General features: G+C 47.2%; 1 protein-coding gene across 2 annotated transcripts in view; it reads right to left on the bottom strand.

Annotated features, from left to right (window-relative positions):
* tie1 (tyrosine kinase with immunoglobulin-like and EGF-like domains 1) overlaps positions 1-19,255 on the bottom strand; it is a 58,246-nt gene extending 38,991 nt beyond the window's left edge. For both annotated transcript variants that reach the window (XM_034179526.1, XM_034179525.1), the window contains exons 1-2: positions 19,023-19,255; positions 4,148-4,438 (exon numbers count right to left, since the gene is read on the bottom strand). In XM_034179526.1, coding sequence (XP_034035417.1) covers positions 4,148-4,438; positions 19,023-19,065 — 334 coding nt within the window. In that variant the 5' untranslated portion in view covers positions 19,066-19,255. The remainder of the gene's footprint in view (positions 1-4,147; positions 4,439-19,022) is intronic.
* Between the last annotated feature and the right edge of the window lie 1,195 nt (positions 19,256-20,450).

Raw genomic sequence — 20,450 nt, forward strand, 5'->3', positions numbered from 1 at the left:
AAATACCGACCTGGTTAATGGAAAACTATTAAAATGGTCTAAGAAAAGTATGTACTATTCTTTGACAATTATTTACCATATAGTACAATTCCATTTTCCAGATTGAGGATTTTGGATTTTGTACCTATAATTAGTGTGCAAAATTTTTCACTTATGTCATCTTTAGTTTCTGAGATATGGAAGCTTTAATGAGGGATCTGGCCCTAAAAACCAATGTTGCTATCAAACTTCTAAGTTCAGTGACAAATTACTTTTGAACTTGTCATGCTGCATGCTTGGAATGTACATAGATTATTCTACACTCTTAGATGCCTTTAATTTCTAAAATGCTTCATCTGCAGCTCCATATTTAGCAAGTTATGGCTTACTGAAAATTGTATTTAAAAATTACTTTAAGCACAAAAAATCTTTGCAGTGAAACTCATCAGATTGTTGATGTTTACATGAAATACTCATGTTGTAGTACTTTGATGGTAACTTAGTGTCTGTCTGAAATGAATCTAAATTTCTTTACCCTTGCAAGGATATTAGAAGGGTCTTTGGACCAACCAGTTTACATGTGTTGTGTGGAATTGGAAAGGCATATGACCAGGTCTCTGTGCGTATCCTGTTGGGGGGGGGGGTCCTGTGGGGGTATGGAGCAGGGCTGGACTGGCATCTGAAAAGGGCCCGGGCACTTTTTGATCACCTGAGGGCCCAGCGCCGTTATATATACGATATACATATAGGCCTATATATGATGTCTGGAAGCATATGCTAAAGAAGAATGTATGTGAAGTTCTGTGTATGTATGTTTTTGAGGGTGAGAGATAGAGGGAGAGGAGGATAAGGTCACTAACTTTTTTTTTCCTGATTATGAGCCCTGGTATGAGCCCTGATATGAGCCCTGGCCAGTGAATCTCAATGTGAAAAAAAAATATATATATATATGTATATTCATACCATTTTCCTTATGCAAAAACTGAAAATGGGTCCCACAGACCCAAACACCTTACGAGGGTTAAGCAAAGCAATATTTCACTAACACACACAACACTGTAAGTTGGACACCAAATCTAGTCAGAGCATTATTTGACACCAAAGCTAAGGCACCACACACACACACACACACACACACACACACACACACACACACACACACACACACACACACACACACACACACACACACACACACACACACACACACACACACACACACACACACACACACACACAGGTGCGCCAACTCCTAATTCCCTAATGTATTATGTCCTTAAATATAGATGGTCATATGAATAACATGGAAACAGTAGGGACATTGTGCTGCATAGGCCATGAGATAAATATGATTTCTGTTAATATACAGTAAGAAAAGGCCTGTGTTGTGCACAACTCCATCTGGGCCGCTATTGTATGTTCTAAGTCTTACTGAATAAAATTAATCCCTTAGTAATAATTTCCTAGGTTAAACATTTTCATACTTTCAGCTTACAATTGCTCCAGTTGAGAGATACTGTCAGTGAGCTTACTGAATGGAATGTTAATAACAACCAAAAATATTTTATGCCAATTCCACAGCGTATCACACGTCTTTCTGCCCCTTCTCACCAGACTGGCAGCAGCTACTCCACCTTGGAACAGCTACCAGCGATTGCTAAACAGTAGCACAGCTAGTCGGCTTCTTACCTATCCATCTACCACGCCACGAGGCAGCTAATACTTAATACCAGATGTCTTGATAATGACATGGCATGCCATTACAGAAGGAAAAGATTACAAAAATACATTTTGTATAAAATCATAGTTGCACAACACACGACAAGCAGTAGAGTAGAAATAAGATATTAGTTGGATTTGAGAAAGTGAAAGGGGGGGATGCCATAACTAACACACACTAGCAATGACTCTAGACACACAGCACAGGTCGTCCTTGTGACAGCTCAAGACAAATGGAAGAGTTCTATATGCTGGCGCAACAATACAAGAGAAGTCAAAGTGTATGAAAATAAATCAAATGGGTACATGTTTGTGACTGATTTGAGAAAGTCAGGATGACGACTTAGTCTTAGTTTCAGGCAATAAATGGGAAACGAAACGCCGAAGCGGTGAATAGCTACACTGCATTGGCTAGCTACTAGCAAGTGTTGAGATGAATTCTAACCTCAATCTCTCCCTGCCGGGTCACGTCTCTCTTCGTCTCCGTCTCTGTCTCCTCCTTCTCCTGCTCACTCTCCACCACCTGTGCTCTCGACGCTGGTCCTGGGCTAGTTTGAAATGACAGACCGGCGGCCCCACTACCCAAACCCGAGGTCGAGCTTGTGGTTTTAAACATATCTGTGATTTTGGCACATTTTGCTGCGTCGTCTTTTAATTTCTGTTTTCTTTTTTCCTTTTGCTTCTCAGCTCCACTCTTGCTTCTCCATTTTGCGCACAACTCTCTGATCTCCACTCGAGCTCGGACCAAATAGCCAAAACTTTGAGTGATGACTTGGGTCAGGTGGGGGCCTGTAGGGAGGGGCGGGCCTTCGAGAACCAAGGAATTTCATTGGACTAGCCCAATGTGCCTCAGGACAAGCATCCAATGGGCCTCTATGTGTCATTTTTTACTGTCACAATCAATAAAAAATATAATTATATACATATGTTTTTTAATGAGAGACCCAAGAGGGCCCAAAATGCGCGAGGTCCTGGCGGGATTTGCCCGGTACGCCAGATAAGCAGTCCAGCCGTGGTATGGAGTACCGGATTCACTGCAGCGTGCAATCCGGTCTGTATATGATCGAAGTAGGAGCTGTGTCCGCATTCTTGGCATTACATCAGACCTGTGTCAGGTGGGTGTTGGACTCTGCCAGGACTGCCTCTTGTCACCAATCCTGTTTGTGATGTTCAGGGACAGGATTTCATGACGCAGTTAGGGACTGGAGGCTGTCTAGTTTGGTGACCTCAGAGTTGCATCTCTGCTTTTTGCAGATGATGTGGTTCTGTTGGCTTCACCAGGCAGTGACCTCCAATACACACTGAGCAGGTTTGTGGCAGAGTGTGAAGTGACTGGGATGAGAATCAGCACCTCCAAACCTGAGACCATGGCCCTCTGTGGGAAAACGGTGGATTGTCCCCTCTCAGTCAAGGTAAAGTTATTGATCCAAGTGGAGGAGTTTAAGTATCTTGAGGTCTCGTTCACAAGTGGGAGTAAATTGGAGTTTGAGATGGATTGATGTTTTACGGACACTGTGCAGTGGTGATGAAGGAGCTGAGCTACTGCAGAAGTGTGAAGCTCTCAATTTTCCAGTCTGCTGCCACCACGACCCGGATAAGCGGCTGAAAATGAATAAATGAATGAATGATGAGGCTTTTAAAATCACATCTATTTTATTTATCTATTTTATTTATTTTTGTATGTTCAGTTCTAACCTTAAAACTATCATACCACTAGAGCAATATTTTATATTGTAAATGCTCAAAATATGAAGATGGTACCTTGAACCGAATTATGTTTTGTGTATTTTTCTTCCTTGGTTGCCGTGACTTTCGTTTAATGATGTTCTGTTTTGTTTACATAGGAATGTGCTTCTGTTCAATGTAAATACTACATGATTCTAAAAATTGGAGAAATGTGATGTGTGTCACTGTAACAATATAGTGGACTCCAAAGAATTACAGAATTATTTTTTTAATACAATATTAAGCAAGCCATAACTTGGTAAATATTTAACTGCAGGTTTGCCACTTTAGGTGTTCAAGTCATCTAAATATGTAGAACATTCCCTGCAAATTTCACACATGTAGCAGGAATATTTCAAAAGTAATAACTTAGAGAACTTTGCATTTTTTCTAATTATTGAAAGCCTTCATATCTCAGAAACCAAAAAAGACACAAGCCAAAAATTTTGCACACTAGTTGTTGGGTATAAAGACATTATTTATGTGGAGAATGAAGCCAAAATGGTCAGTCAGGAGGCATCTGCTGATTAGACATGGAATGACAATGAATCTATTACACTTGAATCTTGGTGTTATTGAAATGACTAATGTCATGTTGTATGGCCCTATGTGGAATTTTACTGATCATGTTTCACTGAAGAACATTAAAACTACAGATCAGAAATAATCTGGTGACTGTTTTAGGTGATTGGTTACAGCAGGACAAGTTGTTTCTTGAACACACCATGGCCACAGTTGCTGATCATTATGATCTTCTCTGTCGGTGCTTCACTGGATTCACAGTAGAAGATGCCAATGTTATCCAGGTGACTGAAGTCTCTGGCCACCACCTTCTTGTTCTGCGGCCTGTGTAATTTAAAGTTTGGCTTCTGGGGGAATACAAGGATTTTGTTGTCCCTCCTGATGTCCAGGTTAAATTGGGCAGCGTTGCGCTCACCACTGATACAAGAGATGGAGAAGTGACTGACACTGGTCACCTCTGCTGTTGAGATCATGGTCAAATCCATCACGCCATCTGTGGGACAGGAGAGTGGATTTTAAATGTTAAATGGACATTAACATCATATAGTGATTGGCTAGAACTTCATTGTATCCGAGTTAGCAAGGCTTTTATGTCACATTGAATGACTATAACCACACCCCTTTCACAGGGTCACAAAATTTGTATTTCAGTATCTCATTGTTTTGTTTTGTTTTTTACCTTCTACAAGTGTTGTAATATTTTTGCTTGTATCTTACTTCAGACAGGGTATGCTGGTGATTGAATAATTCCTTATAGGCTCAAAACAGCTTAATCAAACATACCAGGTAAACAGTTCCAGAACAGGCAGACAAAACTCGAGTAACACAAGGAGGCAGCAGAAGTAGGTAACAGAAGAGCAAACACGGAGCAACAAACACAAAAGAGCAGCCAAGACAGTAAGTCAACCTGTAGTGAGGCCCGTGGGCTGCTCACTAGTCTGTGAATCAATTAATAAGGACGTGTGCATGTGAATCCCAAGAGCCAATGAGAGAAGAAGTAAAGCCAACAAAGCACACGAGGAGTAGCCATGTCAGAATAAAAGCATGAGGGAAATAGCAGCATGGAGAAGCATTTGCTCAGAGGAAAACACACGGATGTAAAAAGACACGAGAGATAAATACTGGGATCTGAAAAAAAATTAATGATTAAACTATCATCGAGAGCAGAAAGTAAACACCAGAGACGTGATTAAAATGTAAACCATGACTGACCACAGGTTGAAACACTGAGTGATCACAGACTGAGGCACTGACCACAGGCTGAAACACTGAATGATCACAGACTGTGGCACTGACCACAGGCTGAAACACTGATTAATCACAGACTGAGGCACTGACCACAGGCTGAAACACTGAGTGATCACAGACAGAGGCACTGACCACAGGCTGAAACACTGATTAATCACAGACTGAGGCAATGACCACAGGCTGAAACACTGATTAATCACAGACTGAGGCAATGACCACAGGCTGAAACACTGAGTGATCACAGACTGAGGCACTGACCACAGGCTGAAACACTGAGTGATCACAGACTGAGGCAATGACCACAGGCTGAAACACTGAGTGATCACAGACTGAGGTACTGACCACAGGCTGAAACACTGAGTGATCACAGACTGAGGTACTGACCACAGGCTGAAACACTGAGTGATCACAGACTGAGGCACTGACCACAGGCTGAAACACTGAGTGATCACAGACTGAGGTACTGACCACAGGCTGAAACACTGAGTGATCACAGACTGAGGCACTGACCACAGGCTGAAACACTGATTGATCACAGACTGAGGCAATGACCACAGGCTGAAACACTGATTAATCACAGACTGAGGCAATGACCACAGGCTGAAACACTGAGTGATCACAGACTGAGGCACTGACCACAGGCTGAAACACTGAGTGATCACAGACTGAGGCACTGACCACAGGCTGAAACACTGAATGATCACAGACTGAGGTACTGACCACAGGCTGAAACACTGATTAATCACAGACTGAGGCAATGACCACAGGCTGAAACACTGAGTGATCACAGACAGAGGCACTGACCACAGGCTGAAACACTGATTGATCACAGACTGAGGCACTGACCACAGGCTGAAACACTGAGTGATCACAGACTGAGGCACTGACCACAGGCTAAAACAATGATTGATCACAGACTGAGGCACTGACCACAGGCTGAAACACTGATTGATCACAGACTGAGGCACTGACCACATGCTGAAATACTGATTGATCACAGACTGAGGCACTGACCACAGGCTAAAACACTGAGTGATCACAGACTGAGGCAATGACCACAGGCTGAAACACTGAGTGATCACAGACTGAGGTACTGACCACAGGCTGAAACACTGATTGATCACAGACTGAGGCACTGACCACAGGCTAAAACACTGATTGATCACAGACAGAGGCACTGACCACAGGCTGAAACACTGATTGATCACAGACTGAGGCACTGACCACAGGCTGAAACACTGAGTGATCACAGACTGAGGCACTGACCACAGGCTAAAACAATGATTGATCACAGACTGAGGCACTGACCACAGGCTGAAACACTGATTGATCACAGACTGAGGCACTGACCACATGCTGAAATACTGATTGATCACAGACTGAGGCACTGACCACAGGCTAAAACACTGATTGATCACAGACAGAGGCACTGTCCACAGGCTGAAACACTGAGTGATCACAGACAGAGGCACTGACCACAGGCTGAAACACTGATTAATCACAGACTGAGGCACTGACCACAGGCTGAAACACTGAGTGATCGCAGACAGAGGCACTGACCACAGGCTGAAACACTGAGTGATCACAGACTGAGGCAATGACCACAGGCTGAAACACTGAGTGATCACAGACTGAGGTACTGACCACAGGCTGAAACACTGATTGATCACAGACTGAGGCACTGACCACAGGCTAAAACACTGATTGATCACAGACAGAGGCACTGACCACAGGCTGAAACACTGATTGATCACAGACAGAGACACTGACCACAGGCTGAAACACTGAGTGATCACAGACTGAGGTACTGACCACAGGCTGAAACACTGAGTGATCACAGACTGTGGCACTGACCACAGGCTGAAACACTGAGTGATCACAGACAGAGGCACTGACCACAGGCTGAAACACTGATTGATCACAGACTGAGGCACTGACCACAGGCTGAAACACTGAGTGATGACAGACTGAGGCACTGACCACAGGCTGAAACACTGATTGATCACAGACTGTGGCACTGGCCACAGAACACTGATCACAGACAGAAGCACTGACCACAGCCTGAAGCACTGAGTAATCACAGACTGAGCCACCGACCACAGGCTAAAACACTGAGTGATCACAGACTCAGGTACTGACCACAGGCTGAAACACTGATTGATTATAGACTGAGGCACTGAGCACAGGCTGAAACACTGATCACAGACTGTGGCACTGACCACAGGCTGAAACACTGATCATAGACTGTGGCACTGACCACAGGCTGAAACACTGAACATAGACTGTGGCACTGACCACAGAACACTGATCACAGACTGAGGCACTGAGCACAGGCTGAAACAGTGATCACAGACTGGCACTGAGCACAGGCTGAAACAGTGATCACAGACTGTGGCACTGAGCACAGGCTGAAACACTGATCACAGACTGAGGCATCGACCACAGGCTAAAACACTGATTGATTATAGACTGTGGCACTGACCACAGGCTGAAACACTGATTAATCACAGACTGAGGCACAGACCACAGGCTGAAACACTGAGTGATCACAGACAGAGGCACTGACCATAGGCTGAAACACTGAGTGATCACAGACTGTGGCACTGACCACAGGCTGAAACACTGAGTGATCACAGACAGAGACACTGACCACAGGCTGAAACACTGATTGATCACAGACTGTGGCACTGACCACAGGCTGAAACACTGATTGATCACAGACAGAGGCACTGACCACAGGCTAAAACACTGATTGCTCACAGACTGAGGCACTGACCACAGGCTGAAACACTGAGTGATCACAGACAGAGGCACTGACCACAGGCTGAAACACTGAGTGATCACAGACTGTGGCACTGACCACAGGCTGAAACACTGAGTGATCACAGACAGAGGCACTGACCACAGGCTAAAACACTGATTGATCACAGACTGAGGCACTGACCACAGGCTGAAACACTGAGTGATCACAGACAGAGGCACTGACCACAGGCTGAAACATTGAGTGATCACAGACAGAGGCACTGACCACAGGCTGAAACACTGAGTGATCACAGACTGTGGCACTGACCACAGGCTGAAACACTGAGTGATCACAGACTGAGGCACTGACCACAGGCTGAAACACTGAGTGATCACAGACTGTGGCACTGACCACAGGCTGAAACACTGAGTGATCACAGACAGAGACACTGACCACAGGCTGAAACACTGATTGATCACAGACTGTGGCACTGACCACAGGCTGAAACACTGATTGATCACAGACAGAGGCACTGACCACAGGCTAAAACACTGATTGCTCACAGACTGAGGCACTGTCCACAGGCTGAAACACTGAGTGATCACAGACAGAGGCACTGACCACAGGCTGAAACACTGAGTGATCACAGACTGTGGCACTGACCACAGGCTGAAACACTGAGTGATCACAGACAGAGGCACTGACCACAGGCTAAAACACTGATTGATCACAGACTGAGGCACTGACCACAGGCTGAAACACTGATTGATCACAGACTGTGGCACTGACCACAGGCTGAAACACTGAGTGATCACAGACTGAGGTACTGACCACAGGCTGAAACACTGAGTGATCACAGACTGTGGCACTGACCACAGGCTGAAACACTGAGTGATCACAGACAGAGGCACTGACCACAGGCTGAAACACTGATTGATCACAGACTGAGGCACTGACCAAAGGCTGAAACACTGAGTGATGACAGACTGAGGCACTGACCACAGGCTGAAACACTGATTGATCACAGACTGTGGCACTGGCCACAGAACACTGATCACAGACAGAGGCACTGACCACAGCCTGAAGCACTGAGTAATCACAGACTGAGCCACCGACCACAGGCTAAAACACTGAGTGATCACAGACTCAGGTACTGACCACAGGCTGAAACACTGATTGATTATAGACTGATGCACTGAGCACAGGCTGAAACACTGATCACAGACTGTGGCACTGACCACAGAACACTGATCACAGACAGAGGCACTGACCACAGCCTGAAACACTGAGTAATCACAGACTGAGCCACCGACCACAGGCTGAAACACTGAGTGATCACAGACTCAGGTACTGACCACAGGCTGAAACACTGATTGATTATAGACTGAGGCACTGAGCACAGGCTGAAACACTGATCACAGACTGTGGCACTGACCACAGGCTGAAACACTGATCATAGACTGTGGCACTGACCACAGGCTGAAACACTGAACATAGACTGTGGCACTGACCACAGAACACTGATCACAGACTGAGGCACTGAGCACAGGCTGAAACAGTGATCACAGACTGTGGCACTGAGCACAGGCTGAAACAGTGATCACAGACTGTGGCACTGAGCACAGGCTGAAACACTGATCACAGACTGAGGCACCGACCACAGGCTGAAACACTGAGTGATCACAGACAGAGGCACTGACCACAGGCTGAAACACTGAGTGATCACAGACAGAGGCACTGACCACAGGCTGAAACACTGAGTGATCACAGACTGTGGCACTGACCACAGGCTGAAACACTGAGTGATCACAGACAGAGACACTGACCACAGGCTGAAACACTGATTGATCACAGACTGTGGCACTGACCACAGGCTGAAACACTGATTGATCACAGACAGAGGCACTGACCACAGGCTAAAACACTGATTGCTCACAGACTGAGGCACTGACCACAGGCTGATACACTGAGTGATCACAGACAGAGGCACTGACCACAGGCTGAAACATTGAGTGATCACAGACAGAGGCACTGACCACAGGCTGAAACACTGATTGATCACAGACTGTGGCACTGACCACAGGCTGAAACACTGATTAATCATAGACTGAGGCACTGACCACAGGCTGAAACACTGAGTGATCACAGACAGAGGCACTGACCACAGGCTGATACACTGAGTGATCACAGACTGAGGCACTGACCACAGGCTGAAACACTGAGTGATCACAGACAGAGGCACTGACCACAGGCTGAAACACTGATTAATCACAGACTGAGGCACTGACCACAGGCTGAAACACTGAGTGATCACAGACTGAGGCACTGACCACAGGCTGAAACACTGAGTGATCACAGACTGTGGCACTGACCACAGGCTGAAACAGTGAGTGATTACAGACAGAGGCACTGACCACAGGGTGAAACACTGATTGATCACAGACTGAGGCACTGACCACAGCCTGAAACACTGAGTGATCACAGACAGAGGCACTGACCACAGGCTAAAACACTGATTGATCACAGACTGTGGCACTGACCACAGGCTGAAACACTGAGTGATCACAGACTGAGGCACTGACCACAGGCTGAAACACTGAGTGATCACAGACAGAGGCACTGACCACAGGCTGAAACACTGATTGATCACAGACTGAGGCACTGACCACAGGCTGAAACACTGATTTATCACAGACTGTGGCACTGACCACAGGCTGAAACACTGATTGATCACAGACTGTGGCACTGACCACAGAACACTGATCACAGACTGAGGCACTGACCACAGGCTGAAACACTGATTGGTCAGACACTGAGGCACTGACCACAGGCTGAAACACTGAGTGATCACAGACTGAGGCAATGACCACAGGGTGAAACACTGATTGATCACAGACTGAGGCACTGACCACAGCCTGAAACACTGATTAATCATAGACAGAGGCACTGACCACAGGCTGATACACTGAGTGATCACAGACTGAGGCACTGACCACAGGCTGAAACACTGAGTGATCACAGACAGAGGCACTGACCACAGGCTGAAACACTGAGTGATCACAGACTGAGGCACTGACCACAGGCTGAAACACTGAGTGATCACAGACTGAGGCACTGACCACAGGCTGAAACACTGATTGATCAAAGACTGAGGCACTGACCACAGGCTGAAACACTGAGTGATGACAGACTGAGGCACTGACCACAGGCTGAAACACTGAGTGATGACAGACTGTGGCACTGACCACAGGCTGAAACACTGAACATAGACTGTGGCACTGACCACAGAACACTGATCACAGACTGAGGCACTGAGCACAGGCTGAAACAGTGATCACAGACTGTGGCACTGAGCACAGGCTGAAACAGTGATCACAGACTGTGGCACTGAGCACAGGCTGAAACACTGATCACAGACTGAGGCACCGACCACAGGCTGAAACACTGAGTGATCACAGACAGAGGCACTGACCACAGGCTGAAACACTGAGTGATCACAGACAGAGGCACTGACCACAGGCTGAAACACTGAGTGATCACAGACTGTGGCACTGACCACAGGCTGAAACACTGAGTGATCACAGACAGAGACACTGACCACAGGCTGAAACACTGATTGATCACAGACTGTGGCACTGACCACAGGCTGAAACACTGATTGATCACAGACTGTGGCACTGACCACAGGCTGAAACAGTGAGTGATTACAGACAGAGGCACTGACCACAGGGTGAAACACTGATTGATCACAGACTGAGGCACTGACCACAGCCTGAAACACTGAGTGATCACAGACAGAGGCACTGACCACAGGCTAAAACACTGATTGATCACAGACTGTGGCACTGACCACAGGCTGAAACACTGAGTGATCACAGACTGAGGCACTGACCACAGGCTGAAACACTGAGTGATCACAGACAGAGGCACTGACCACAGGCTGAAACACTGATTGATCACAGACTGAGGCACTGACCACAGGCTGAAACACTGATTTATCACAGACTGTGGCACTGACCACAGGCTGAAACACTGATTGATCACAGACTGTGGCACTGACCACAGAACACTGATCACAGACTGAGGCACTGACCACAGGCTGAAACACTGATTGGTCAGACACTGAGGCACTGACCACAGGCTGAAACACTGAGTGATCACAGACTGAGGCAATGACCACAGGGTGAAACACTGATTGATCACAGACTGAGGCACTGACCACAGCCTGAAACACTGATTAATCATAGACAGAGGCACTGACCACAGGCTGATACACTGAGTGATCACAGACTGAGGCACTGACCACAGGCTGAAACACTGAGTGATCACAGACAGAGGCACTGACCACAGGCTGAAACACTGAGTGATCACAGACTGAGGCAATGACCACAGGCTGAAACACTGAGTGATCACAGACTGAGGCACTGACCACAGGCTGAAACACTGATTGATCAAAGACTGAGGCACTGACCACAGGCTGAAACACTGAGTGATGACAGACTGAGGCACTGACCACAGGCTGAAACACTGAGTGATGACAGACTGTGGCACTGACCACAGGCTGAAACACTGAACATAGACTGTGGCACTGACCACAGAACACTGATCACAGACTGAGGCACTGAGCACAGGCTGAAACAGTGATCACAGACTGTGGCACTGAGCACAGGCTGAAACAGTGATCACAGACTGTGGCACTGAGCACAGGCTGAAACACTGATCACAGACTGAGGCACCGACCACAGGCTGAAACACTGAGTGATCACAGACAGAGGCACTGACCACAGGCTGAAACACTGAGTGATCACAGACAGAGGCACTGACCACAGGCTGAAACACTGAGTGATCACAGACTGTGGCACTGACCACAGGCTGAAACACTGAGTGATCACAGACAGAGACACTGACCACAGGCTGAAACACTGATTGATCACAGACTGTGGCACTGACCACAGGCTGAAACACTGATTGATCACAGACAGAGGCACTGACCACAGGCTAAAACACTGATTGCTCACAGACTGAGGCACTGACCACAGGCTGATACACTGAGTGATCACAGACAGAGGCACTGACCACAGGCTGAAACATTGAGTGATCACAGACAGAGGCACTGACCACAGGCTGAAACACTGATTGATCACAGACTGTGGCACTGACCACAGGCTGAAATACTGATTAATCATAGACTGAGGCACTGACCACAGGCTGAAACACTGAGTGATCACAGACAGAGGCACTGACCACAGGCTGATACACTGAGTGATCACAGACTGAGGCACTGACCACAGGCTGAAACACTGAGTGATCACAGACAGAGGCACTGACCACAGGCTGAAACACTGATTAATCACAGACTGAGGCACTGACCACAGGCTGAAACACTGAGTGATCACAGACTGAGGCACTGACCACAGGCTGAAACACTGAGTGATCACAGACTGTGGCACTGACCAAAGGCTGAAACAGTGAGTGATCACAGACAGAGGCACTGACCACAGGGTGAAACACTGATTGATCACAGACTGAGGCACTGACCACAGCCTGAAACACTGAGTGATCACAGACAGAGGCACTGACCACAGGCTAAAACACTGATTGATCACAGACTGTGGCACTGACCACAGGCTGAAACACTGAGTGATCACAGACTGAGGCACTGACCACAGGCTGAAACACTGAGTGATCACAGACAGAGGCACTGACCACAGGCTGAAACACTGATTGATCACAGACTGAGGCACTGACCACAGGCTGAAACACTGAGTGATCACAGACTGTGGCACTGACCACAGGCTGAAACACTGATTGATCACAGACTGTGGCACTGACCACAGAACACTGATCACAGACTGAGGCACTGACCACAGGCTGAAACACTGATTGGTCAGACACTGAGGCACTGACCACAGGCTGAAACACTGAGTGATCACAGACTGAGGCAATGACCACAGGCTGAAACACTGAGTGATCACAGACTGAGGCACTGACCACAGGCTGAAACACTGATTGATCAAAGACTGAGGCACTGACCACAGAACACTGATCACAGACTGTGGCACTGACCACAGGCTGAAACAGTGAGTGATCACAGACAGAGGCACTGACCACAGGGTGAAACACTGATTGATCACAGACTGAGGCACTGACCACAGCCTGAAACACTGAGTGATCACAGACAGAGGCACTGACCACAGGCTAAAACACTGATTGATCACAGACTGTGGCACTGACCACAGGCTGAAACACTTAGTGATCACAGACAGAGGCACTGACCACAGGCTGAAACACTGATTGATCACAGACTAAGGCACTGACCACAGGCTGAAACACTGATTTATCACAGATTGTGGCACTGACCACAGGCTGAAACACTGATTGATCACAGACTGTGGCACTGACCACAGAACACTGATCACAGACTGAGGCACTGACCACAGGCTGAAACACTGATTGGTCAGAGACTGAGGCACTGACCACAGGCTGAAACACTGAGTGATCACAGACTGAGGCAATGACCACAGGCTGAAACACTGAGTGATGACAGACTGAGGCACTGACCACAGGCTGAAACACTGAGTGATCACAGACTGAGGCAATGACCACAGGCTGAAACACTGAGTGATGACAGACTGAGGCACTGACCACAGGCTGAAACACTGATTGATCACAGACTGTGGCACTGGCCACAGAACACTGATCACAGACAGAGGCACTGACCACAGCCTGAAACACTGAGTAATCACAGACTGAGCCACCGACCACAGGCTAAAACACTGAGTGATCACAGACTCAGTTACTGACCACAGGCTGAAACACTGATTGATTATAGACTGAGGCACTGAGCACAGGCTGAAACACTGATCACAGACTGTGGCACTGACCACAGGCTGAAACACTGATTGATTATAGTCTGAGGCACTGACCACAGGCTGATACACTGAGTGATCACAGACAGAGGCACTGACCACAGGCTGAAACACTGAGTGATCACAGACTGAGGCACTGACCACAGGCTGAAACACTGATTGATCACAGACTGTGGCACTGACCACAGGCTGAAACACTGAGTGATCACAGACAGAGGCACTGACCACAGCCTGAAACACTGATTGATCACAGACTGTGGCACTGTCCACAGGCTGAAACACTGATTAATCATAGACTGAGGCACTGACCACAGGCTGAAACACTGAGTGATCACAGACAGAGGCACTGACCACAGGCTGATACACTGAGTGATCACAGACTGAGGCACTGACCACTGGCTGAAACACTGAGTGATCACAGACAGAGGCACTGACCACAGGCTGAAACACTGATTAATCACAGACTGAGGCACCGACCACAGGCTGAAACACTGAGTGATCACAGACTGAGGCACTGACCACAGGCTGAAACACTGAGTGATCACAGACTGTGGCACTGACCACAGGCTGAAACAGTGAGTGATCACAGACAGAGGCACTGACCACAGGGTGAAACACTGATTGATCACAGACTGAGGCACTGACCACAGCCTGAAACACTGAGTGATCACAGACAGAGGCACTGACCACAGGCTAAAACACTGATTGATCACAGACTGTGGCACTGACCACAGGCTGAAACACTGAGTGATCACAGACAGAGGCACTGACCACAGGCTGAAACACTGATTGATCACAGACTGAGGCACTGACCACAGGCTGAAACACTGATTGATCACAGACTGAGGTACTGACCACAGGCTGAAACATTGATTGATCACAGACTGAGGCACTGGCCACAGGCTGAAACACTGATTGATCACAGACTGAGGCACTGACCACAGGCTGAAACACTGATTTATCACAGATTGTGGCACTGACCACAGGCTGAAACACTGATTGATCACAGACTGTGGCACTGACCACAGGCTGAAATACTGAGTGATCACAGACAGAGGCACTGACCACAGGCTGAAACACTGATTAATCACAGACTGAGGCACCAACCATAGGCTGAAACACTGAGTGATCACAGACTGAGGCACTGACCACAGGCTGAAACACTGAGTGATCACAGACTGTGGCACTGACCACAGGCTGAAACAGTGAGTGATCACAGACAGAGGCACTGACCACAGGGTGAAACACTGATTGATCACAGACTGAGGCACTGACCACAGCCTGAAACACTGAGTGATCACAGACAGAGGCACTGACCACAGGCTAAAACACTGATTGATCACAGACTGTGGCACTGACCACAGGCTGAAACACTGAGTGATCACAGACAGAGGCACTGACCACAGGCTGAAACACTGATTGATCACAGACTGAGGCACTGACCACAGGCTGAAACACTGATTGATCACAGACTGAGGTACTGACCACAGGCTGAAACACTGATTGATCACAGACTGAGGCACTGGCCACAGGCTGAAACACTGATTGATCACAGACTGAGGCACTGACCACAGGCTGAAACACTGATTTATCACAGATTGTGGCACTGACCACAGGCTGAAACACTGATTGATCACAGACTGTGGCACTGACCACAGAACACTGATCACAGACTGAGGCACTGACCACAGGCTGAAACACTGAGTGATCACAGACTGAGGCAATGACCACAGGCTGAAACACTGAGTGATCACAGACTGAGGCACTGACCACAGGCTGAAACACTGATTGATCAAAGACTGAGGCACTGACCACAGGCTGAAACACTGAGTGATGACAGACTGAGGCACTGACCACAGGCTGAAACACTGATTGATCACAGACTGTGGCACTGGCCACAGAACACTGATCACAGACAGAGGCACTGACCACAGCCTGAAACACTGAGTAATCACAGACTGAGCCACCGACCACAGGCTAAAACACTGAGTGATCACAGACTCAGTTACTGACCACAGGCTGAAACACTGATTGATTATAGACTGAGGCACTGAGCACAGGCTGAAACACTGATCACAGACTGTGGCACTGACCACATGCTGAAACACTGATTGATTATAGTCTGAGGCACTGACCACAGGCTGATACACTGAGTGATCACAGACAGAGGCACTGACCACAGGCTGAAACACTGAGTGATCACAGACTGAGGCACTGACCACAGGCTGAAACACTGAGTGATCACAGACTCAGTTACTGACCACAGGCTGAAACACTGAGTGATCACAGACTGAGGCACTGACCACAGGCTGAAACACTGATTGATCACAGACTGTGGCACTGACCACAGGCTGAAACACTGAGTGATCACAGACAGAGGCACTGACCACAGGCTGAAACACTGAGTGATCAAAGACTGAGGCACTGACCACAGGCTGAAACACTGATTGATCACAGACTGTGTCACTGGCCACAGAACACTGATCACAGACAGAGGCACTGACCACAGCCTGAAACACTGATTGATCACAGACTGAGCCACTGACCACAAGCTGAAACACTGATTGGTCACAGACTGAGGCACTGACCACAGGCTGAAACACTGAGTGATCACAGACTGAGGCAATGACCACAGGCTGAAACACTGAGTGATCACAGACTGAGGCACTGACCACAGGATGAAACACTGATTGATCAAAGACTGAGGCACTGACCACAGGCTGAAACACTGATTGATCACAGACTGTGTCACTGGCCACAGAACACTGATCACAGACAGAGGCACTGACCACAGCCTGAAACACTGAGTAATCACAGACTGAGCCACCGACCACAGGCTAAAACACTGAGTGATCACAGACTCAGGTACTGACCACAGGCTGAAACACTGATCATAGACTGTGGCACTGACCACAGAACACTGATCACAGACAGAGGCACTGACCACAGCCTGAAACACTGAGTAATCACAGACTGAGCCACCGACCACAGGCTAAAACACTGAGTGATCACAGACTCAGGTACTGACCACAGGCTGAAACACTGATTGATTATAGACTGAGGCACTGACCACAGGCTGAAACACTGATTGATCACAGACTGAGGCAATGACCACAGGCTGAAACACTGATTGATCACAGACTGTGGCACTGACCACAGAACACTGATCACAGACAGAGGCACTGACCACAGCCTGAAACACTGAGTAATCACAGACTGAGCCACCGACCACAGGCTAAAACACTGAGTGATCACAGACTCAGGTACTGACCACAGGTTGAAACACTGAGTGATGACAGACTGAGGCACTGACCACAGGCTGAAACACTGATTGATCACAGACTGTGGCACTGACCACAGGCTAAAACACTGAGTGATCACAGACTGAGGCAATGACCACAGGCTGAAACACTGATTGATCAAAGACTGAGGCACTGACCACAGGCTGAAACACTGAGTGATGACAGACTGAGGCACTGACCACAGGCTGAAACACTGATTGATCACAGACTGTGGCACTGGCCACAGAACACTGATCACAGACAGAGGCACTGACCACAGCCTGAAACACTGAGTAATCACAGACTGAGGCAATGACCACAGGCTGAAACACTGAGTGATGACAGACTGAGGCACTGACCACAGGCTAAAACACTGAGTGATCACAGACTCAGGTACTGACCACAGGCTGAAACACTGATTGATTATAGACTGTGGCACTGACCACCGGCTGAAACACTCATCATAGGCTGTGGCACTGACCACAGAACACTGATCACAGACTGAGGCACCGACCACAGGCTAAAACACTGATTGATTATAGACTGAGGCACTGACCACAGGTTGAAACACTGATTGATCACAGACTGAGGCACTGACCACAGGCTGAAACACTGGGTGACCACAGACTGACACATTGACCTCAGACTGATACAGTGGTTGAGACACCTGAAGACTCCTAGAATCGTGTTTCTTGGACCAAAGTGCCAACTGTGAGGAGTTTTTTTTTTTTTGGGGGGGGGGGGGGGCGTGTTGAAGCTGCACATTCACAGAACAAGCACAGGAAACATGGATGAGGTCCAGTCCTCACTCGGGGTTCACATATGACCCTGTCAAGCTCTTTAGTTTAACAACTAAAGCATCATACAAACAAATAATTAATTCAGTTCCAGTTTTGTCGCTGCCACATTTTTCTTTGTCTAAAACATAATTCTTACCTGAAAAACGAACAAACAGCAGATACACCCACACGATCCACATTATGGTCGTAATCCTCACTCGAGAAAAGTTTCACGAGGCTCCGCATCCAAACCGGCGACGCTGCGTCACGACGAGCGGTGCGCCTTTTTACGCATCACTTCGGAGAGTTTATCCGACGCTCCAGACGCCAAAAGTCCTCAGAAACGACACGGCGTGTGGTTCCACGAGCCGCCACACTCAGCAGATAGAGAGAATTAGTGGTAAAGCTGAGCTTTCTTTGGGTGGGAAAGGAAGGAAGAGCGTCAGCAGACAGCGGAGGACTTCTGGCGCTGCGACCTCCCAGATCTCATTCAGTCACCCTCTGCGATTTATGAGCGCAAATCTTCTCACTTTATCCACATAAACACATTCATCATCCTGAATTAAGTTTCTTAAAATGCTCTTTAAGCAGATATTTCAAAGCTTCATTCTTTAATCCTGTTCTCACATTTCAGTTCAGCCGAAGCTGTCTGAGAAAAAGCAAACGATGATTTTAGTCCTCAAACACCAAGATTTTTATCATTATTATTTTATTTTGCCTCTGTAAAGCTTGAAAACGTGCATTATACAGTGATTTAGACATGAATATTTATCGAGTCCTTCCTTGTTCTCCAACAATCTGACAAATCAACAAAGGAAAACTAGTTTTTTTAATGGAAATGTGAAAAAATTATGATCCTGCTTCTAAATCACAGCCACCACTAAAAAAACAAACAAACAAAAATTCATTACGAAGGACAAAACTTTTCAGAAATGGAGAACATTTTTCCTGGGTTTGAAAAAGAATGCAGTTTAGTTTCAGTGCAGAAGGTTCCCGGTTCAAACCCCACCCCTGCCACATTTTTCGTGCCTCCGTCAGGAACCCATTAATGTACTTTTCGCAATGCCGTCACGAACTGCCGTGAGACTGGGTTAAATGTAGAGTTGCGTCACGAAGGGTATCCGGTGTAAAACCTGTGCCAGTTCAACATGAAGATCCACCTTGGATTTGCTGTCACCCGAGTGAAAAGAAAGGAGCAGCCGAATTCTGCTAAATAGACAGATGAGTCCAGTCCTGTTATATGCCCTTTTAGTAAAAGGGCATATAACAGGGATAAACTGATTAAACTCTGGGTCACTTTGACACACTGAATCAATGCAAAACCCAAGATTGTTTTGCTTTTGTAATGTAGAGTATGTCTGTTTGCCACCTGCTGGAGATGTTTGAGATTGTTACAGGGAACAGACATCATGAAGAAATTAGCAGCAGGTGTAGGTGAAACTAGCTTCTCACTTTCTTTTATTTCCTAGTCAGTCTTTTTTGAGTAACACGAAAATGCCAAAAACAAAATAGTAATAATAATAGTAATAATAAATCCATTGAGGACAGCAAATGCAAAGAGTAATGCCTTAAAGTTACATGGCCT

This window comes from Thalassophryne amazonica, chromosome 10, assembly GCF_902500255.1.
Source record: "Thalassophryne amazonica chromosome 10, fThaAma1.1, whole genome shotgun sequence".
In the NCBI taxonomy this organism is placed as follows: domain Eukaryota; kingdom Metazoa; phylum Chordata; class Actinopteri; order Batrachoidiformes; family Batrachoididae; genus Thalassophryne; species Thalassophryne amazonica.